The sequence below is a fragment of the Rana temporaria genome, chromosome 4 (genome assembly GCF_905171775.1).
Source record: "Rana temporaria chromosome 4, aRanTem1.1, whole genome shotgun sequence".
Classification (NCBI taxonomy): Eukaryota; Metazoa; Chordata; class Amphibia; order Anura; family Ranidae; genus Rana; species Rana temporaria.
This window is the reverse complement of record NC_053492.1, coordinates 159,423,817-159,440,942: the sequence shown is the minus strand read 5'-3', so window position 1 is coordinate 159,440,942 and position 17,126 is coordinate 159,423,817. Positions and strand designations below refer to the sequence as shown.

General features: G+C 41.3%; 1 protein-coding gene across 1 annotated transcript in view; it reads left to right on the top strand.

Annotated features, from left to right (window-relative positions):
- Positions 1-17,126, top strand: part of PPM1L (protein phosphatase, Mg2+/Mn2+ dependent 1L) — a 368,422-nt gene that overhangs the window by 243,251 nt on the left and 108,045 nt on the right. Inside the window, exon 3 of the mRNA XM_040349279.1 lies at positions 13,354-13,528. Coding sequence (XP_040205213.1) covers positions 13,354-13,528 — 175 coding nt within the window. The remainder of the gene's footprint in view (positions 1-13,353; positions 13,529-17,126) is intronic.

Genomic DNA, 17,126 nt, shown 5'->3' with positions numbered 1-17,126 from the left:
CTGCATCGTACCCGGAAGTGGCGGTGGGACCGAATATAGGAAACGATACGTACGGAGGTATTTTTTAAATAAAACAAGCCGATTCTAATTGTAATTTATTTGCTAAATGCGATGTCAAAAGTTTATTTTTAGGGGAACCACCGCTTTAACTAGGGTTGCCACCTCATCACTTTAAGTCCAAACACATACTAATTATACAGGTTCTGTGGCTGATTATGGTGGTAATTAAACTCACTTGTTGCCTTATTCCTGATATGTACCAGCTGTACTACGTACTTGTATGATAAAGTATCCTGTTCTCTTTGTATTACTTCCTTTTCGTGAAATTCCTGATGTTCCTGCCAGTCCTTCTGCTTTCCAATTAAAGCAGAGTTTCACCCAAAAATGGAACTTTCACTTTTCAGAATCCCCCCCCCCCCTCTGGTGTCACATTTGACACCTTTCAGGGGGAGGGCGGAGCAGATACCTGTCTAATACAGGTATTTGTTCCCACTTCCGGGCATAGATATCCGCGGATATTTACGCCACATCCAGCGCCTCCTTCGTCCCCCCCGCTATCTTCTGGGAGACACACAGGTCCCAGAAGACAGCAGGGATGATTCAGATCGTGCAGCGCGACTTGCGCATGCACAGTAGGGAACCAGGAAGTGAAGACACAAGGCTTCACTTCCTGATTCCCTTACTGAAGATGGCTGCGGCAGCCATGAATAAGCACTGACTAAGTGTGAAACGCGTCGGCTGTTTATGATTCTTGCTGTGTATTTGCGGTGTCTGCTTATGTTTCTTCAATAAAGACAACTCAATAGTTCTTTGGTGTGCGGCCGTCCATCCGACTTTTGCCACTTTCCATGGCGGCGGCAGCACCCGAGAGCCGAGGGACAGATCGGCTTCGGGTGCTGACATTGCGGGTGCCCTGGACAGGTAAGTGTCCTTATTTTAAAAGTCAGCAGCTGCAGTATTTGTAGCTGCTGACTTAAAAAAAAAAATTGGGCGTAACTCCGCTTTAGTAACTGACTACACTAAGCAGCAGAACACATTGTGGTCAGTTCTCTAGCTCTGCTGGGAAATCAGCCTGCTCTCCTCCAATGATCAGACTTGATATGACACCCCCCCTCCACTCCTACGCAGCCATTCACTGGGAAGATCAGTGTTCTGTAGCTTCTCCTCCCCCAGCTCTTATGCAGCTGAGAACAGAGGTAATGTGATCACTTATAAAAAAGGGGAAAAGGGTATTTGAAATGTTTTTTTATATCTATAATTAATAATTTCACCTTTCATTTTTATTTTAGACTGAATGGGTTATTTTGGAAGTTGAGGGTTTACAATTACTTTAATTTAACAAATAAGCTGATTGGCTACCATGCACTAGCACTTGTTATCATTCTGCCTTAGCTTATGAAGATGTCACAGTAATACAAAGTATGTTTTTTTTTTTTGTGTTCCCTTCAGTCTGTGCTAAGTAAACTAATTTATATACTGTCTTTTTGTTTGTGTGATGAATCATTTGTTCCACACATTTATATCAGGATGCTGATATTGTTTACTCACCTACTTACAATTTTATCTTGGGATTAGATTCACTTGTGTCAGCAAGCATGAATCAGACTATAATGCTTTTGACAAAAAGGGGATTTCAGTAAAGTCACTTTTTTCTAATATGTTTTAGAATGTTGTCATTTGTATTAAGCTGCCACTAAAACATTATTGCAGTAGGTGTCCAGAAGCATTAGCTGGACAGCAGATTAACATCACAGAAATGGGTGTTTTTAGGCTCAGGAACCATTCCTGGTACCTCTTATAATGACAGATGTAAGCCTAGAAATGCTTTTTTACCAGGTTAAAAGAGAAGTATGGTAATTTTTTTTTATTATACTTACCTAGGTGGATGCAGCCTCTGTCCCCCAGCGTGTCTACACTGAGAACCAAACCATTGAACATTTCCGATCGCTCAGTTCTCAGAGTTCCTCGAGAGCTACTGACTGTGAGGCCTCGTACACACGGCCGAGTTTCTCGGCAAAAACCAACAAGAAGCTTGCTGGGTTTTTTTTTTTTGTGCCGAGGAAACCGGTCGTGTGTACACTTTTCAACAAGGAAACCGCCGAGGATCTCGTCGGGCCAAAAAGAAAGCATGTCTTCTTTTTCCTCGACGGCAATGGGAAAATTTGGCTCGCCGAGATCCTCGGCGGCTTCACAAGAAACTCAACGAGCAAAACGATGTTTTTCGCCCGTCGAGTTCCTCGGACGTGTGTACAAGGCTTCAGTCACTCACTCATCCCTCCTCACTCATTGGAGTGCTGGGCTGAGGAGGGGGCGGAGCAGCCGACTCAGGCTCTCAGCGACTGGTTGAGAGGCTGAGCTGGATGTCAGTCCAGGGATCTGGCGGATCCCAACTCTGTGTTTGTGATGACGCAAAGCCTGGACCAACTTCTGTGACATCAGCAGAGAGCGGACTTCAGCCCACTCTCTACTGAAAATGGGTGACATGAGTGGAACACGAACTACACTCCTGTGATCCATAGGAGAAGTACAGCCAAACAAGCTTTGGCTGTACTTCTCCTTTAAAGCTAAACTCCAAGCAAACAGCTAACTACATGGTTTAAATACATATGTACAGTATAATACATATGTACAGTATAAATGGTATACCTGCAAAAGAATTTGCAGTTTTATGCATCCAGTCCTGAGGTTTAAACAGCAGTTTATACAGCTATGCCAAACAATGTAACAGTGCCAATGACCTAACTTTTCTCTGTTGCGGTAAAACGTAGAGCTTGGTTATCTTCCTGCCCCCAGCCTGTAACTGGACAGTAAAGGAAGGAGCAGTAGCAGACTGACAGGCTCATCTCTCTGCTCTCTCTTCCTACATACAGCACACCTTAGGCATCTTGTACATGGGGCTGTCCAGCTGCAATGTGCCCGGGAGGAACAGGGGCAGTATCCAGCCCTACTGCAGGCAGCCTGTCAAAGTCTATGAATGGGGTACTTCATCCCTGAACATACATGGCCCTGAACACCAGTAACACCCAGTATAGCATTCAGCCCCTTCCAGGCGCAGCCTGCCATAGACTTTGACAGGCTGCCTCCACGGAGGTTAGACACTGCACCTGTCCCTCCCAAGCACACTAAACCACCAAGGCTGATGCTTTATAGCTGGACGGCCCTGTTTGTAATAGGCATTTTTGGTTCTCGGTGCTGCCTTTTTATTTTTATACATACAAATGGCCACTGCCCCCACCTATAACTGGCCTGTACAGCAAGGAGCCCTGGAAGGGCGACGCATGTCAAACAAAACCAAATAAATTTCCAAGCACAACTTACCGACCAGCCTGCAACCAACTGAATTGTCCTGTCTAACAATATGGCCTCATACACACAGGGCATTAAAAAAAACGAGCTGCAAAGCCAACAAAACCGACGCCAGGAAAAAGCGGCTGTAAGAACGCACTTTTAGAAGTGTTTTGCATTGGCATTAATGCGCGTTTAGGTGCGTTAGCGTTTAGCAGCATTTCTCTGCCCCTTTCTATTTTCGGCTCCCATATCCAATTAATCTATATATATAAAACTCAATGTGTGTGTATGTATGTATGTATGTATGTATGTTCCAGCATCACGTCCAAACGGCTAAAGATATTAACATGAAACTTGGCACACATGTTACTTATATGTCAGCAACAAACATAGGATAGGTGGTTTAACCCTTACCCACCCCCATTTGCCATGGTCGGGGTTTTCCTTTAAAGTCCCATTCAACTCTATGGGAAATACATGTTACTTCATAACTTCCAAACGGCTGTAGATATTTCGATAACACTTGGTCACATGTTACTTATATGTCCACCTAAACTATAGGATAGTTAATTTATCCCTTAACTACCCCCATTTGTGAGGGTCGGGGTTTTTGTTTAAAGTCCCATGCAAATCAATGGGAAATGTATGTTCCCACATAACTTCTGTATGCCTGGAGATATTTCAATAATACCTGGTACACATATTACTTATATGCCAAATAAAAATATATGACAGTTAAATTAACCCTTACCTACACCCTTATATAAAAGATGGGTTTATTTATATTACTATGATTTTCCTCCCCAAAAGGTTAAGATCGGAAGACCGGCCAACGCCGGGTATTCAGCTAGTACAGAATAAAAACCCTTGACACGGCTTAACGCAGTATACAGCGCTAAGACGTTATTACAGCTGTAACGCTGCTTTTTTTTTCTAGCTTGAAAACGCCTACGCCACTTACATGTATGGAGTAATCCCCCCACCAGGATATTCTGACAGTTTCACCCACTATCATCAGAACAAACTAATACTGTATGTGTCTGCAGCCGTTGATCAGGAGAAATTTCCTTTTGACAGAACTCAGTCGAACGATTGACTTCTATCAAGCGGGACCTGTCGCATACTGATCAAAATTCGTCCAGTCCCTGCTGAACCAGCTAAATTCCAATCAGTGTATGGATGTACATATTCCAATTATTCTGTACAATATATACCATGCTGCTGTATATTGTTCCCCCTCACATTTGCAAAGCATTAAATTACATTTATCATCAGAGAACCCTCCTTGTTCTAGGTATGCACAGTTTATACTGGTCTTGTTAAAAAAAAAAAAAATGGCATTTACCTAAAAGCCAGCCAATGTATAATGTACATCAGTATTCTTCTGTGCTGTGAATGGGGGAATGAGGAGTGGACATCTAGAAAAGGAAAAAATGGCATGACCGTCTCAGTTAGTAATCCTTAGAAAAGCTTTGAACATGACACAGCATTCACACTTTTTTTTTCTTCTTATGACAGACATAATATGGATCACAGTCTTTAGAACGCTTGCCCTACCATAATATTATTCTGCAGACAAACACAAAATTCTGAATTCTTTGTCTCTTTTTATTGATCTCGGGAAGATCACACATTTGTACAGCTCAAAAAAGAATACGCAATATAGACAAGGTTATTGAAGTCAAGTCTGAATTGCAGAGCTTTCTGCAGAAAGACACATAAAATATTCTCTTTACAAATAAGTTTTAACATTTTCCCAATTCATGCTTTATAGAAATGAACAGTTAATTTCGAGCTGCAGTTGATTGTCCATATTTCAACCCTGAAATATGGAATATGCAAAATAATTTAAAATATATATGTATATGTATATCTATATATATATATCTATATATATCTATATATATCTATATATATATCTATATATATATATATATATATATATATATATATATATATATATATATATATTAGCTTGTGAGCTTTAAAACAATAATATGGTCATCATTTTCAATGTAAACTATCTATATATATATATATATATATATATATATATATATATATATATATATATATATATATATATATTTGACCATAATACTGTTTTGAAGCTCACAAGCTGACAATTTTAGGGGCTTTGGTGTTACCTTTTATTTTGAGAATATGTAGCCTATTAAAGTATTTATAAATGTATGTCAATTAGATTACAAACATATTGATAATATTGGTGTACACTTCATTCAGAACTGAGAGGTACACATTGATATGCATGCTGGAACACCCTCCTTACTGATGTATAAACAAAATGCCAATAGTGATTTTCTGACATCTACAATCAGTTTCAAACCTGCCATTAAAGGGGTTGTAAAGACAAAAATATTTTCCTCTTAAATTAAAGTCTGACAGTAGCTGAAGTAAAAAGTAATGTTTTACATTATAACTAGTTTGATACCTGTTGAAATCGAGCTGTTTTATTCACCTCCAGCACTCCTGAATCATTATTCTCACTGACTTCCTGGTTTGCGGTGCGCATTCATTCTTGCTACATCACGGCCTAATGGTAACTACAGTTCCTATTAGGCTTAGCCTCCATGCCTGTGAGGGATAAGAGAGCATATTCACGCAGGGCTGTAGTCATAGGGAGGGGGTGAGCACATTCTGCTTTCCACCATGCAGAACGGCTCAGATGCTGGTGGAAAGCAAGAAGAGGAGAGACAGGAAATGGCATTTCAAACCTGGATTACTGTATTTTGGAGGTCAAAAGGAAAAACGAGGTAAGTGATATTTAAATGCTCTAGCTTACAGCAATCAATTGATCTAATAAAAAATGAACCTTTAGTGTTCCTTTAAAGTGTTACTAAAACCCACAACAGTAAAATCAGTGTGTGTATGCAGAAAAGCATGTTTGTTATACTCACTGTGGAACCTAAGAGGTTAATCCTCTTCATTGTGTCAAAAGGCTGTTTTGATCCCGTCTCCTCTTTTTTTTTTTTTTTTTTCTGACCCTTCAATCTGCTGAAAGAATAGAGCTTGGGGGCAAGCTGCACATGCTCAGTTTGGTACTAGAGAGGAGTTTTTTTCTTCCTAAGAGGGTGCATGTGTTCAGCACAGGGCCAATCAGCACTGTCCAGACAGAGGGCCAGAGGTCCTGCAGAATCATAGGACAATCAGGGGAGAATGAAAACTCCTCCTACAAGCTTTAACCAAACACTGATAGAAATCACAAGACTGCTATATCCTGCGAATGAGAAAAGGTATTTAGCAGTTTATATTACTAAAATAATTGCATTTCCATATTCTGTGGGTCCTAGGTTTAGTAACACTTTAAAGTCTGAATGCAAATGGGAATACAGCATAAAGGGAGTGTTCCAAGAAAAACATTCTAGGAACTATAATCCTTCTGCCCTCCTGCTTTAAGTCAGGGCCCGCACTTACCCCATTTCGTAGGCAGTGCTCGGGTGGCGGTGGCTTCTCTCCAGGCTCTGAGCGGATGCTTTCTCGGTTCCCATCCTCCCAATCAGATCTCCTTTCGGCCAATTGGGTGACGGGTCTAATGACCCTCTTCCTGATAGGATGTGAGGAGAATAACTATTGTCACACAACCGGGCTTCAGGAGCAGTGCTCTGTGCCCCGAGCCCACCCTTTTTTGAAGCCTATTAGAGCCTCTAATCACTGCTTTAAAAAAAAAAACCTGAGTGAATTTCATGCGTCCAGGACCCTGCATGTAGATCAGGGGGGTAGACGCATGGATGGGGGGGGGGGCACCCATGCGCCCCTAATGGACGGGCCACCACTGCTTGGATATATTGGTTCTGATTCTCCGGGCAAAGAGCTAAATACACAGTTGAAATATATAAATGGTTATTGTTTAATATGCCAAAAGATTTGTATTGCTGTATACATTTTCCAATGCACCACCATGCAGATGACAAGTAGTTCCTGAGTAAGCAATTCATCTTCCTAGTCCTGAAATACATTTTCCTGTGTCACCTCTCTGCCTTGGCAGGTAATACAGTTGCCATAACCTGTACGTATATTAAATAGTTGCCACATTTGTATTTTGAGTGGTTGCATCAGATATACATTGAATTACTGTACTATGGTTGTCGTATGGTAATAAATAATTCTTATGTGTAGGCATAAGTTGAGTAAGTTCTCATTGTGTGTACGAGGCTTTATTCCATCACAAGCACCACAACAAGAATTATTCTTAATTTTGTCATAGGGGATAGGGCCATGAACATTGTTCTATTATCCCTTTAGCTGACTGCACATCTAGAACCGTTGGTGCATACCACAAAAATAGCCTAATATAGAGCCAATTGTTACAAACGGAAAATAGCTGTATCATGCTTGTTGGTCATCATAAAGGCATGGAAACAATGGCTTCTTTGGTAACCTTGGTTTGTACTTTCTCATTGGTTCCCAAGCCCTACTTTATAAAAGGCATGGCTACCAAGTTTGCAAACTACTTTATGCAGTTTGGAATAAAGGGCTCCATAATATTAGGTTATTCGGTTGTACCTTTGCTATATTCCAGAAGTTCCTGGCGCTCTTATTTAATAGACCATAAGGGTGGTAATACAAGAAGTTTATTTTTAGGGTTCACATACACTTTAAATTGGAAAAGAAACAACCGTGCAAATAACGCCCCTCCAAAATATAAAATGAATTTGCAAATTCAAAAATAATAAAAATAAAAGATCTATTTAAGTCTAATAGATAAATAAATAAAAAGTGGCCAAAGACCTAGAAATTACTTTGTACTACAAGGAGGAAATTGTGCCATATTATATGTATCTATTAAACTTCAATTGATTTTTTATTATTTTTTATATCTTTTTTTTGGGGGGGGGGATATTTGCGTTGTTTTGTCTTATCTTTTTTCATTTAGATACTAGCTTCCACTTGTGATTTACAGCTGCATTTACCTCACTATACCAATCAATTCCAGGGGGTGTACCGGTGCCGTTTTTGTTTTTTTCCTTGTGCGTGATACACTTTAAAATGGCAAAGCCCCTGTAGAGTTTTTTCGAAATACGGGTTGAAGTAAGGATAATGCCTCCTTCTGGTTTGAGGTCTGCTATGTTCTTTGACTTAGTCATCTGATGGGAAATGACAGGGCAGTGGGGGGAAATTGATATTGTTTTATTTGCACATTAAGTATGTTGTGCTCTAAAACACTGCACTGAAGCTCCTGTAGTGATCACTTTCATTGTCTACCTATTCTGAAGTGCGAACAACAGATATCCGAATGAGAAATTTTCTGACACCTACTCTGCACGGCTAGAGCATGTAGATGCCAGGAGAGATCAGAGAAGAACATCCAGGCAGCGCGAAATGCTCTAGGAATATATCAAACTATTTCAAATAATGTAAAATACAAAATGGATCAAAACCATTTCAAATAACAGCAGCACAAATGCCCACAGCAACTAATTGGATGCTCCCAGAATAGTCGAGAAACATAAAAAAAACACAGAAGTACTTCTTTTGTGTAACCTAATAAGCAAAACTGTTTTACATTTAAAAAATACGATTTCTGTGGGCTAAAATCAGGTTTTCAGAAGTTCTGCTGGGAGAATTAGGGGAACAAAGAGAAAATTCAGCTTGAAAGCCTACAGTATATTGTATGTTGTTTGGCACACGGATCAGCAACACAATCCAATATGCGTTTTTTTAGACCATGTTTTAATTTCATTGGGTCTTTGGTGGCTCAAAGGCGGTCTAATTTGGATAAAGAAAGAATCACCCAAAATAAGACATTTGGAGTTTCAATAGGTCCAACTATGCATAAACTACAGGAGCTTAGAAATACGTAGAAGGGTCCAAAAAGGAAAAGTTGAGTGCACCCCTGATGTTCATCACACTCACACACTCTTCAGCAAAACTTTGTACTGGCCTCCAATGTACACGAGTAACTAGTTGCAACATTTATGAACCCTTGATTTCTGAAGATCTGTTTTAGCCTTGAATGGAATCATACAACTCAGTAGTAAACATTAAGGGGTCTATTTATCAATGTTTTAACTAAGATTTAGACAATTCATTGAGGCATTTTGAATCACATGTAAAAAATATGTGAAAGTTGTGTCACTCTTGAGTGAAAAATTTATAAATAGACCCCCAAATTTAAGACACTTGTCCTATTTTATTGTTTACTTAAATATGAACTCTAGGTATAGATATTTTAACATTACATTTACATTAAATAGTTATAATTCCAGAGTGGACTTGGCCAATGTAACTAGGCATATATCATACTTATAGGATCCCTCTAGGAGCTGGAATTCACTATAGTGGACATTGCTACTGCTGTGCTGAGCAGTAGCTGCTCTACTGCATTGTGAACACAAGAAGTCGTCTGCTCAGCTAGGGCATCATTCAGAGGATGCTCTACATTTTCTGAAAAAATGCAGTGTTCTCTGATTGGATTAGGTGGAGAGACAAGGCAGTGACATCATATTCTCTACCTCATCCAAACAGAGAATGCTTTGCATTTGTTAAGAAAATGCCAAGCATTCTCTGAATGGTGCTTGTTCCGAGAGGGGGACCTGTTTTCACAAGGTAGCAGGACAGCCACCTGGCACAGGATCCAGAACACTGCAGTAGCAAAGTCTACTACAGTGATTTTCAAATTCTAATAGCGATTGCACAGGTATGGTATATGCATATTTACATTGGTCCAAGCAGGATTGAGGTTAAAATATTTATACTAGGCTTGATTGGCTTCTGGTCCAGGGTCTTTGGCCTATTGCAGACACTATTTCATGTGACAATTCGCAAGGATGCCCGACTGGCTCTCTTACATTGCCCTATACTGGGCCTATTTGCGCCCCAACAGAAATTGGCCACGTACCTTTTTATTTCTGCCAAGAGGGCCATTGTCCAGGCCTGGAAGACTTTGTCTGTTGCTTTCCAGGGTGTGAGAACCAGAATGACGGCTATAATGATTGATGAGCAGATGTCCAGTATTTTGAAGGATTTGCATGCAAAATGTTTGAAAGTCTGGAAACCATGGATAAGTTATTTCCTTCCATCCTTGCCCCCGACAAGTTATGGTCAGCTTTTAAGAAACCTTGCTTCGACGGGTCCCGTGTTCGTGATGCTTGCCCTCTTCTGGGTCTCCTCTTTTTCTCTACTTTCTTTTTCTTACTCTTTCTCTTTTTTCCCTGTTTGCTTTCTCTCTCATTGCTTTCTGATGTGAAGGCCAACAATGTAGACAGCTGTACTCCGGGGTACAGAATAACATTCGTGTCTATGACACAGGCCTAATTTTCAACCTGGTTCTCCATGGCCTGGGTTATAGTTTGTTTTGTTGTTCATAACGTGTTCATGCGCTACTTCCTTATATCTCTGTTTAATGTCGCCTCTGCATGGGCAAACCACGGCTTGTTACAATTTTTGAAAATCCAATAAAATATTGAAACAGAAAATATTTATACTAGAAATTCTATTGTAAAGCTATTCTAGTAACAACAAAAAAACGTTTTCTTAATGCCGGTGGAGAATGTGTACAGTCTCACCCTCTTAAGATGGTGCAGACGTGATTTGAGCGTTGCGATCCAATGCACAACCACAGTACATTGTGCATACTTGCACCTTATGGTAGGTGCTCCTGGGAACTCTGGCTAGCTCCCTTCCGCTTTAAGATGTAGATAATCGCATTCTGTTGTAAAAAATTTTAGCATCCTGCACAGTATTCATCATAGGATTTTACGAGATGTGTTTGTTTACAGCTCAATTAGACCTCTGTGACCTCTACAAGATAGTAATTTACTATCTCTCATTCTGCAATATATATTTTCCTTTCGCTAAATCTTACAAAGATTTATCACAACCTGAAATAAACAGAGAATAATGTTTTCTTATCAAAGCCCTGCCCTGGTATGTTCTATTTTCTGAGGTTTACTATATCACAATACTCTTCTAATAGTGATACTCATCTGAAAATAATAGCTTTGCATGTACATTACTTTGATCCTTCATTATTCTGTGCAAAAATGAATGCCTCTGTTAACTGTTAACCTTATTATTACTGAAATCAAATGAAAAGGACAAAAGCTGGGTATTTTGGTAAGCCGAGTATCATGTAAGGCAGCTAGGGTTTGGGGAGATGATTTAATAACAGGGGGAAAAAATGGCAGTAATATTAAGGGCACCTTTCACATAGGTGGCGTTGTGTTCCCATCAGCAGGGGATCCGTAAACAGATCTACTGTCTAATTGGAGCAGAGCGAAACGGATGTCACCTAGGTTATGATAAGCCTATAGGCAGGCTCATGTAAATGGACATGATCCATTTACATCCTTTTACATCGAGTCAGTGGCGGTTTGTCCATAGGGGGCGCCGGAGCGCCACCCGCTCTGGCTCTCGCACTGCCACTGAAATACATAGATTCATGCATTGCATTAATCTATGTATTTTCGCCGCTGCCGCCGTCTATTCAGATGGCTGGATGGTGAGCGCCGGCCACCTGAATAACGGCAGCTGGTTGGCTGTGTGGAAGTGCCTATCAGAGCCAGCGGCCTGTGTCTCCTAGACCAGGGCTCAAAATTTCAAGTCCTGAGCTATTAGCCAGGCCTCAAGGGTTACTCGCCACCAGTTGCCCGTCTAACCCCTACCATGCCCCGCCTCTAAACCCACCCTCATAAATTATCTCATGAAATGATACTGCTTTTATGTTTTGTTTTGAATAAAATATTAACTACTTTATCCGTGCCCACCAATGCCGCCTGCCCGTGTCCACCAATGCAGCCTGTGCCCGCCAATGCAGCTTGTATCCGCCAATGCAGCCTGTGCCCAGCAATGCAGCCTGTGCGTGTCCACCATGCAGCCTGTGCCCAGCAATGCAGCCTGTGTCCCCCATAATGCAGCCTGTGTCCCCCATAATGCAACCTGTGTCCCCCATAATGCAGCCTGTGTCCCCCATAATACAGCCTGTGTCCCCCATAATGCAGCCTATGTCCCCCATAATGCAGCCTGTGTCCCCCATAATACACCCTGTGTCCCCCATAATGCAGCCTACCTTTGGATGGGAAGAGAAGAGAGCCGTCGCTGGATGATCAGAGCAGGGAACATCACAGCTTTTATTTCAATAGCTGTGTGTTCCCCTGAGGCGCGCCGTCACATAAGCCCCCCCTCTTGTCCGGGGAACTTTGATACATGTCACCTGTCCTAGGATTGGACGGTGATCTGTCTATCAAAGTCCCGGGAAAAATAGGAGGGGCTTATGTGACGGCGCACAGCGTGGGTAACACACAGCTATTGAAATGAAAGCTGTGATGTTCCCTGCTCTGATCATCCAGCCGGCGGCTCTCCTCTCTTCTCCTCTGATCGGCGGTGCTCGCCCCCCCCCCCCCCCCCCCGGGGTCCCAGGCTGCCCTTCTCGCCAGCCTTCAAAATCCACTTGCAAACTGCGAGTGGGCGAGTGGATTCTTTGAGGGCTGTCCTAGACCGTGCAGGTCTGGGAGATATTTTTAAGCACCTACAGGTAAGCCTTAATCTAGGCTTACCTGTAGGCTAAAGTGGTTGTGAAGAGTTTAAACCACTTTAAGGCCTGGTTCAAACTTATGATTTTTTTTAGTGCGTTTTCAGGTTTACAGAAACACACTACAATCCATTTAACATGGTTTCGTATGGATGTAGTTCCCATTTGTGCACATTATATAAAGGTTCAGGTTTTTGGTTCCATAGACTTCAATGGATCAAAACATGTATTGAAAAATGCGCCTGGAATATACAAACTGAAAACTTAGTAGATATTCCTTGTACCTACCTACAGGTATGCTTTATTATAAGTGTCCCAGCGGTACTGCCTACTACTTTAAATTTGAAACATCTCATAGACATAGTTTTCCAAATAAAGTCGAGTATTTGTGCTGTTTTTCGTTTGTTTGCTTTAAATGTTGTTTTTTTTCCCCAAAAGCACTAAGACATAAATGTTGTTCTTCATGATGCTAGAGGCTTTTCTGAAATGTGTGAAATAGAAAAATACATGAAAATAAAAATCTAAAAATGTTTAGGATTAAAGAAATGATTACTTGTTTTTTTTTTGTTATGCAGTCTGCAGCCGAGTACATAAAGACCCATCTGCCCGAGGTTCTAAAACAACAGCTTCAGGATTTCGAAAGAGATAAAGAGAACAGCGTGCTCTCCTACCAAACAATTCTAGAACAGCAGATCCTGGCAATAGACCGAGAGTTGCTTGAGAAACTTTCAGGATCCTACGATGAAGCAGGTATGTGCTGTAATGTCCACACTCATTAGCTTGTATTGGCCAAAGCCAAATTAGGTGTATGTTGGTGCACATATTGAAAGGTTTAATTCTCTGAAGTGAATAAAAAGTTTCATCAATGTATATTGTAGGGGTCTCCAAACTTTCTAAGCAAAGGGACAGTTTTTCTGTCCTTCAGGTTTTTAGTGGGCAAGACTGTGGTCAGTGGAAGCAAGAAATGCTCCATCATTGGTTTTAATGGGGGGGAATAGTGTTCTTTTAATGCTGTTATTGAGGTATAAAGGGGAAATCTTCCTATGGTGTTCTGTAGTTCTGATGACCCTAGTGACAACCAGGGATTTTCTCTCTTTGGAGGTGTTTCCTCTCACTTCCCGTTTTGGCTACGGAACAGGAAGTGAAGGGAAATCTCACCAATGGAACAGGTGGTAAAATAAAGCTGACAGAGGATAAATAACCTTCCCGTACTATATCCAGATGGGAAAAAATATTTTTGTCTATGTTAGTCATTATTGGTCTGTGAAATGTTACTGAACTGTAGATTTCAAGTGTTACTAAAGGGTTTGTCAACCCATATAACTAAACTCTGCCAGACTCTCTATTAAAGAGTTGCAGAGCACACTGTACCTTTCTTATAGAAAAACGAGTGCTGTAAATACTGATTTAGAGCTGTCTTTAGGCCGGTCACATGACTCACGGCCGCTGTACAGCTCTGATGAATGGATATTGCAGGAGGGGCCGTGATCTACCTCTGACGTCAGCCGTGGAGATCACATGGCCGCTCAGTCTCTCCTGCAGTAGCCATGGAAACCGGTCGAGAGTCACCTAACCGGCCTGAAGTGCTAAAACCGTATTTACATCACTCGTTTTTCTAATATAAAGGTACAGTGTGCTCTGCAAGGATATAATAGAGGGACTGGCAGTGAGGAAGTGGGAAGGCAGGAGAGCAGAGGGGACAGCAGTGTATGACGGAGGCCCGCAATTAGACCACGGTGATCAGGGCAGAGCTGCCCTGATTTTCGTGGTCTAATTAGAGAGGGGATACAGGAAGAGCCAGATTCGGTTTTTTTTCCTATAGTTTAGAGGGGAGCAGATTACACAGCACAAGCATTGTGCTGTTTAATCTTCTTTAAGGTACCAGAAAATCTATATATTTTTTGGGGGGTTTACAAATGCTTAAGTCCACAACAATGAAATCTGTCAGTATATGCAGCATAGCATGCTTGTTATACTCACTGTGGAACTTAAGGGGTTAATCCTCTGCATTGTGTAAAAAGGCTATTTTATCCTGTATGCACAGATCCTCCCTCTCCTGCAATGTCTATCTTGGGAAAGCCAGCTAACACACAGGCAATAGCCAACCTGCACATGCTCAGTTGTGTCTTTTATGCTGGAGAGAACACTTATGCCGCATACACACGATCAGTTAAACTAATGAGAATGGTCTGATGGACAGTTTTCATCGGTCCAAACCGATCGTGTGTGGGTGCCATCGGTTATTTAATCCATCGATTAAAAAAAAGCCAACTTGTTTTAAATTTAACCGATGGATTCCTAACCGATGGGAAAAAAAAACGTTAGTAGGCACAACCATCGGTTTAAAATCCACGCATGCTCAGAATCAAGTCGACGCATGCTTGGAAGCATTGAACTTTGTTTTTTTTTCAGCACGTCGTTGTGTTTTATGTCACCGCGTTCTGACACGATCGTTTTTTTAACCGATGGTGTGTAGTCAGCTTCATTGGTTAATCGATGAAAACGGTCCATCGGTCCATTCTGTGTACAGGGCATTACTTGTTCTCAGAGATAGCCAGGTCACATGATATTGACATCACACATGTGGGCTTGTATACAGGCTGCAGAGAAAATCTTCACCCACCTGAACTCTCAGCACTAGGGACACTCTGCAGTTTATCATGAGACCATGGTATACAGATCAGCGAAAAAGGTATATAGTGGCAATATTTTAATGTGAAAAAAAGATTTATAAGCTGTGGGCACTGTGGGGGGGGGGGCATATTGACTATTTTTATATTGCTGGGCTTAGTAACATGTAAAGTTTTACAGAGTTTCTTTTTATATAAAACTTTTGGATGTGTTTCTTAGGCCTAGTACACACGAGAGGATTTATCCGCGGAAACGGTCCGGATGACCGTTTCCGCGGATAAATCCTCTGGCGGATAAATCCTCTGGCGGATTTTGATCTGATGGTTGTACTAACCATCAGATCAAAATCCACGCGGAATTCCCTCCGCGGTGACGTTTCGCGCCGTCGCCGCGATGATGACGCGGCGACGTGCGCGACGCTGTAATATAAGGACTTCCACGCATGCGTCGAATCATTACGACGCATGCGAGGGAGGGAATCGGACGGATTGATCCGGTGAGTCTGTACAGACCATCGGATCAATCCGCTGGACTGGATTCCAGCGTATCGATTTCTTAGCATGCTAAGAAATTTTGATCCGCTGAAAAACCATCGGCCCGAAAAATATCCGCGGATAAATATCCGCTGGGTTGTACACACCAGCGGATCTATCCGCTGAAAGTGATCCGTGGATAAATTCCAGCGGATAGATCCTCTCGTGTGTACGGGGCCTTAGTGAACAGAATGTACAGGGGTATTGAAAACATTATTCGCACACACTGACATGCATTATCAGGTTTAACTAGAGAGTCCGGTGTCTTTATTCAACCTTGCCAACTACTGTATTTAACAATGTAAGAATATGTAGAGATATCAACTTGAGATTTCAATGATTTATGAATGTGTGTTAACATGTTAGAAAGCAATAGCGTGTGTATAGTGTGTAATTATTGACAGCATGTACAGGGAAGCAGCCATATTTGTTGATTGCACACACAAGGCTCTTCTTATTGCTTTGCATTATTACATCATGGTTTTACCTTACTGCCCTTATTTATAATGCAAGTCTTTGGGTTTGCTTAATTCTTTAAACAATGCATTCCCGACTGATTTGCATCCTAGTTTAGCTAATATGTAATCTCAACAGTTAAGCAATAGTAGAGAAATCCAATTGAGCCACTGATAACTTCCTCTAGGGTTGTATATATATAAAGTGGTATATTTAGGTTTTGTGCTGCCCTAGGCCTGACTAAATTCGTGCAACCCCTAATTTAAATATGATCCACCCCTTCCTGTCAAGGTCACACCCCTTCCTGTTTAAGACCTGCCCTGAAATTTTCCAGTGGGGACACTAGTTCTGAGTGCCTTGGGAGGGAGGAGGGATTCCCTTAATCTGTAGAGATTTCCTCTCACTTTCTGTTTGACTATGGGGCAGGAAATAAAGGGAAATTAATGGATGACAAAAAAAATTAACAGGGGCTATAACCATACCTTACTCTATCCAAATAAAAAAAAAAGTGTTGCCTATATATCTACTTTAATCACAAATTTCTGTTTAATTTTTGGAGGACTAAGAGGCTATAACCATGCCAGTGGTGCAGCAGAAAACATGTAGCACAGTGATGAAGGTATGTGGTTCAGGCAGTGAGCAAAGGAAGGATTGGGGGCAGGAACAAATAAATACTTCTGTTTTTTTTTTTCTCATCAGCAATCAACAGAAATAAAATTAAGATTTCT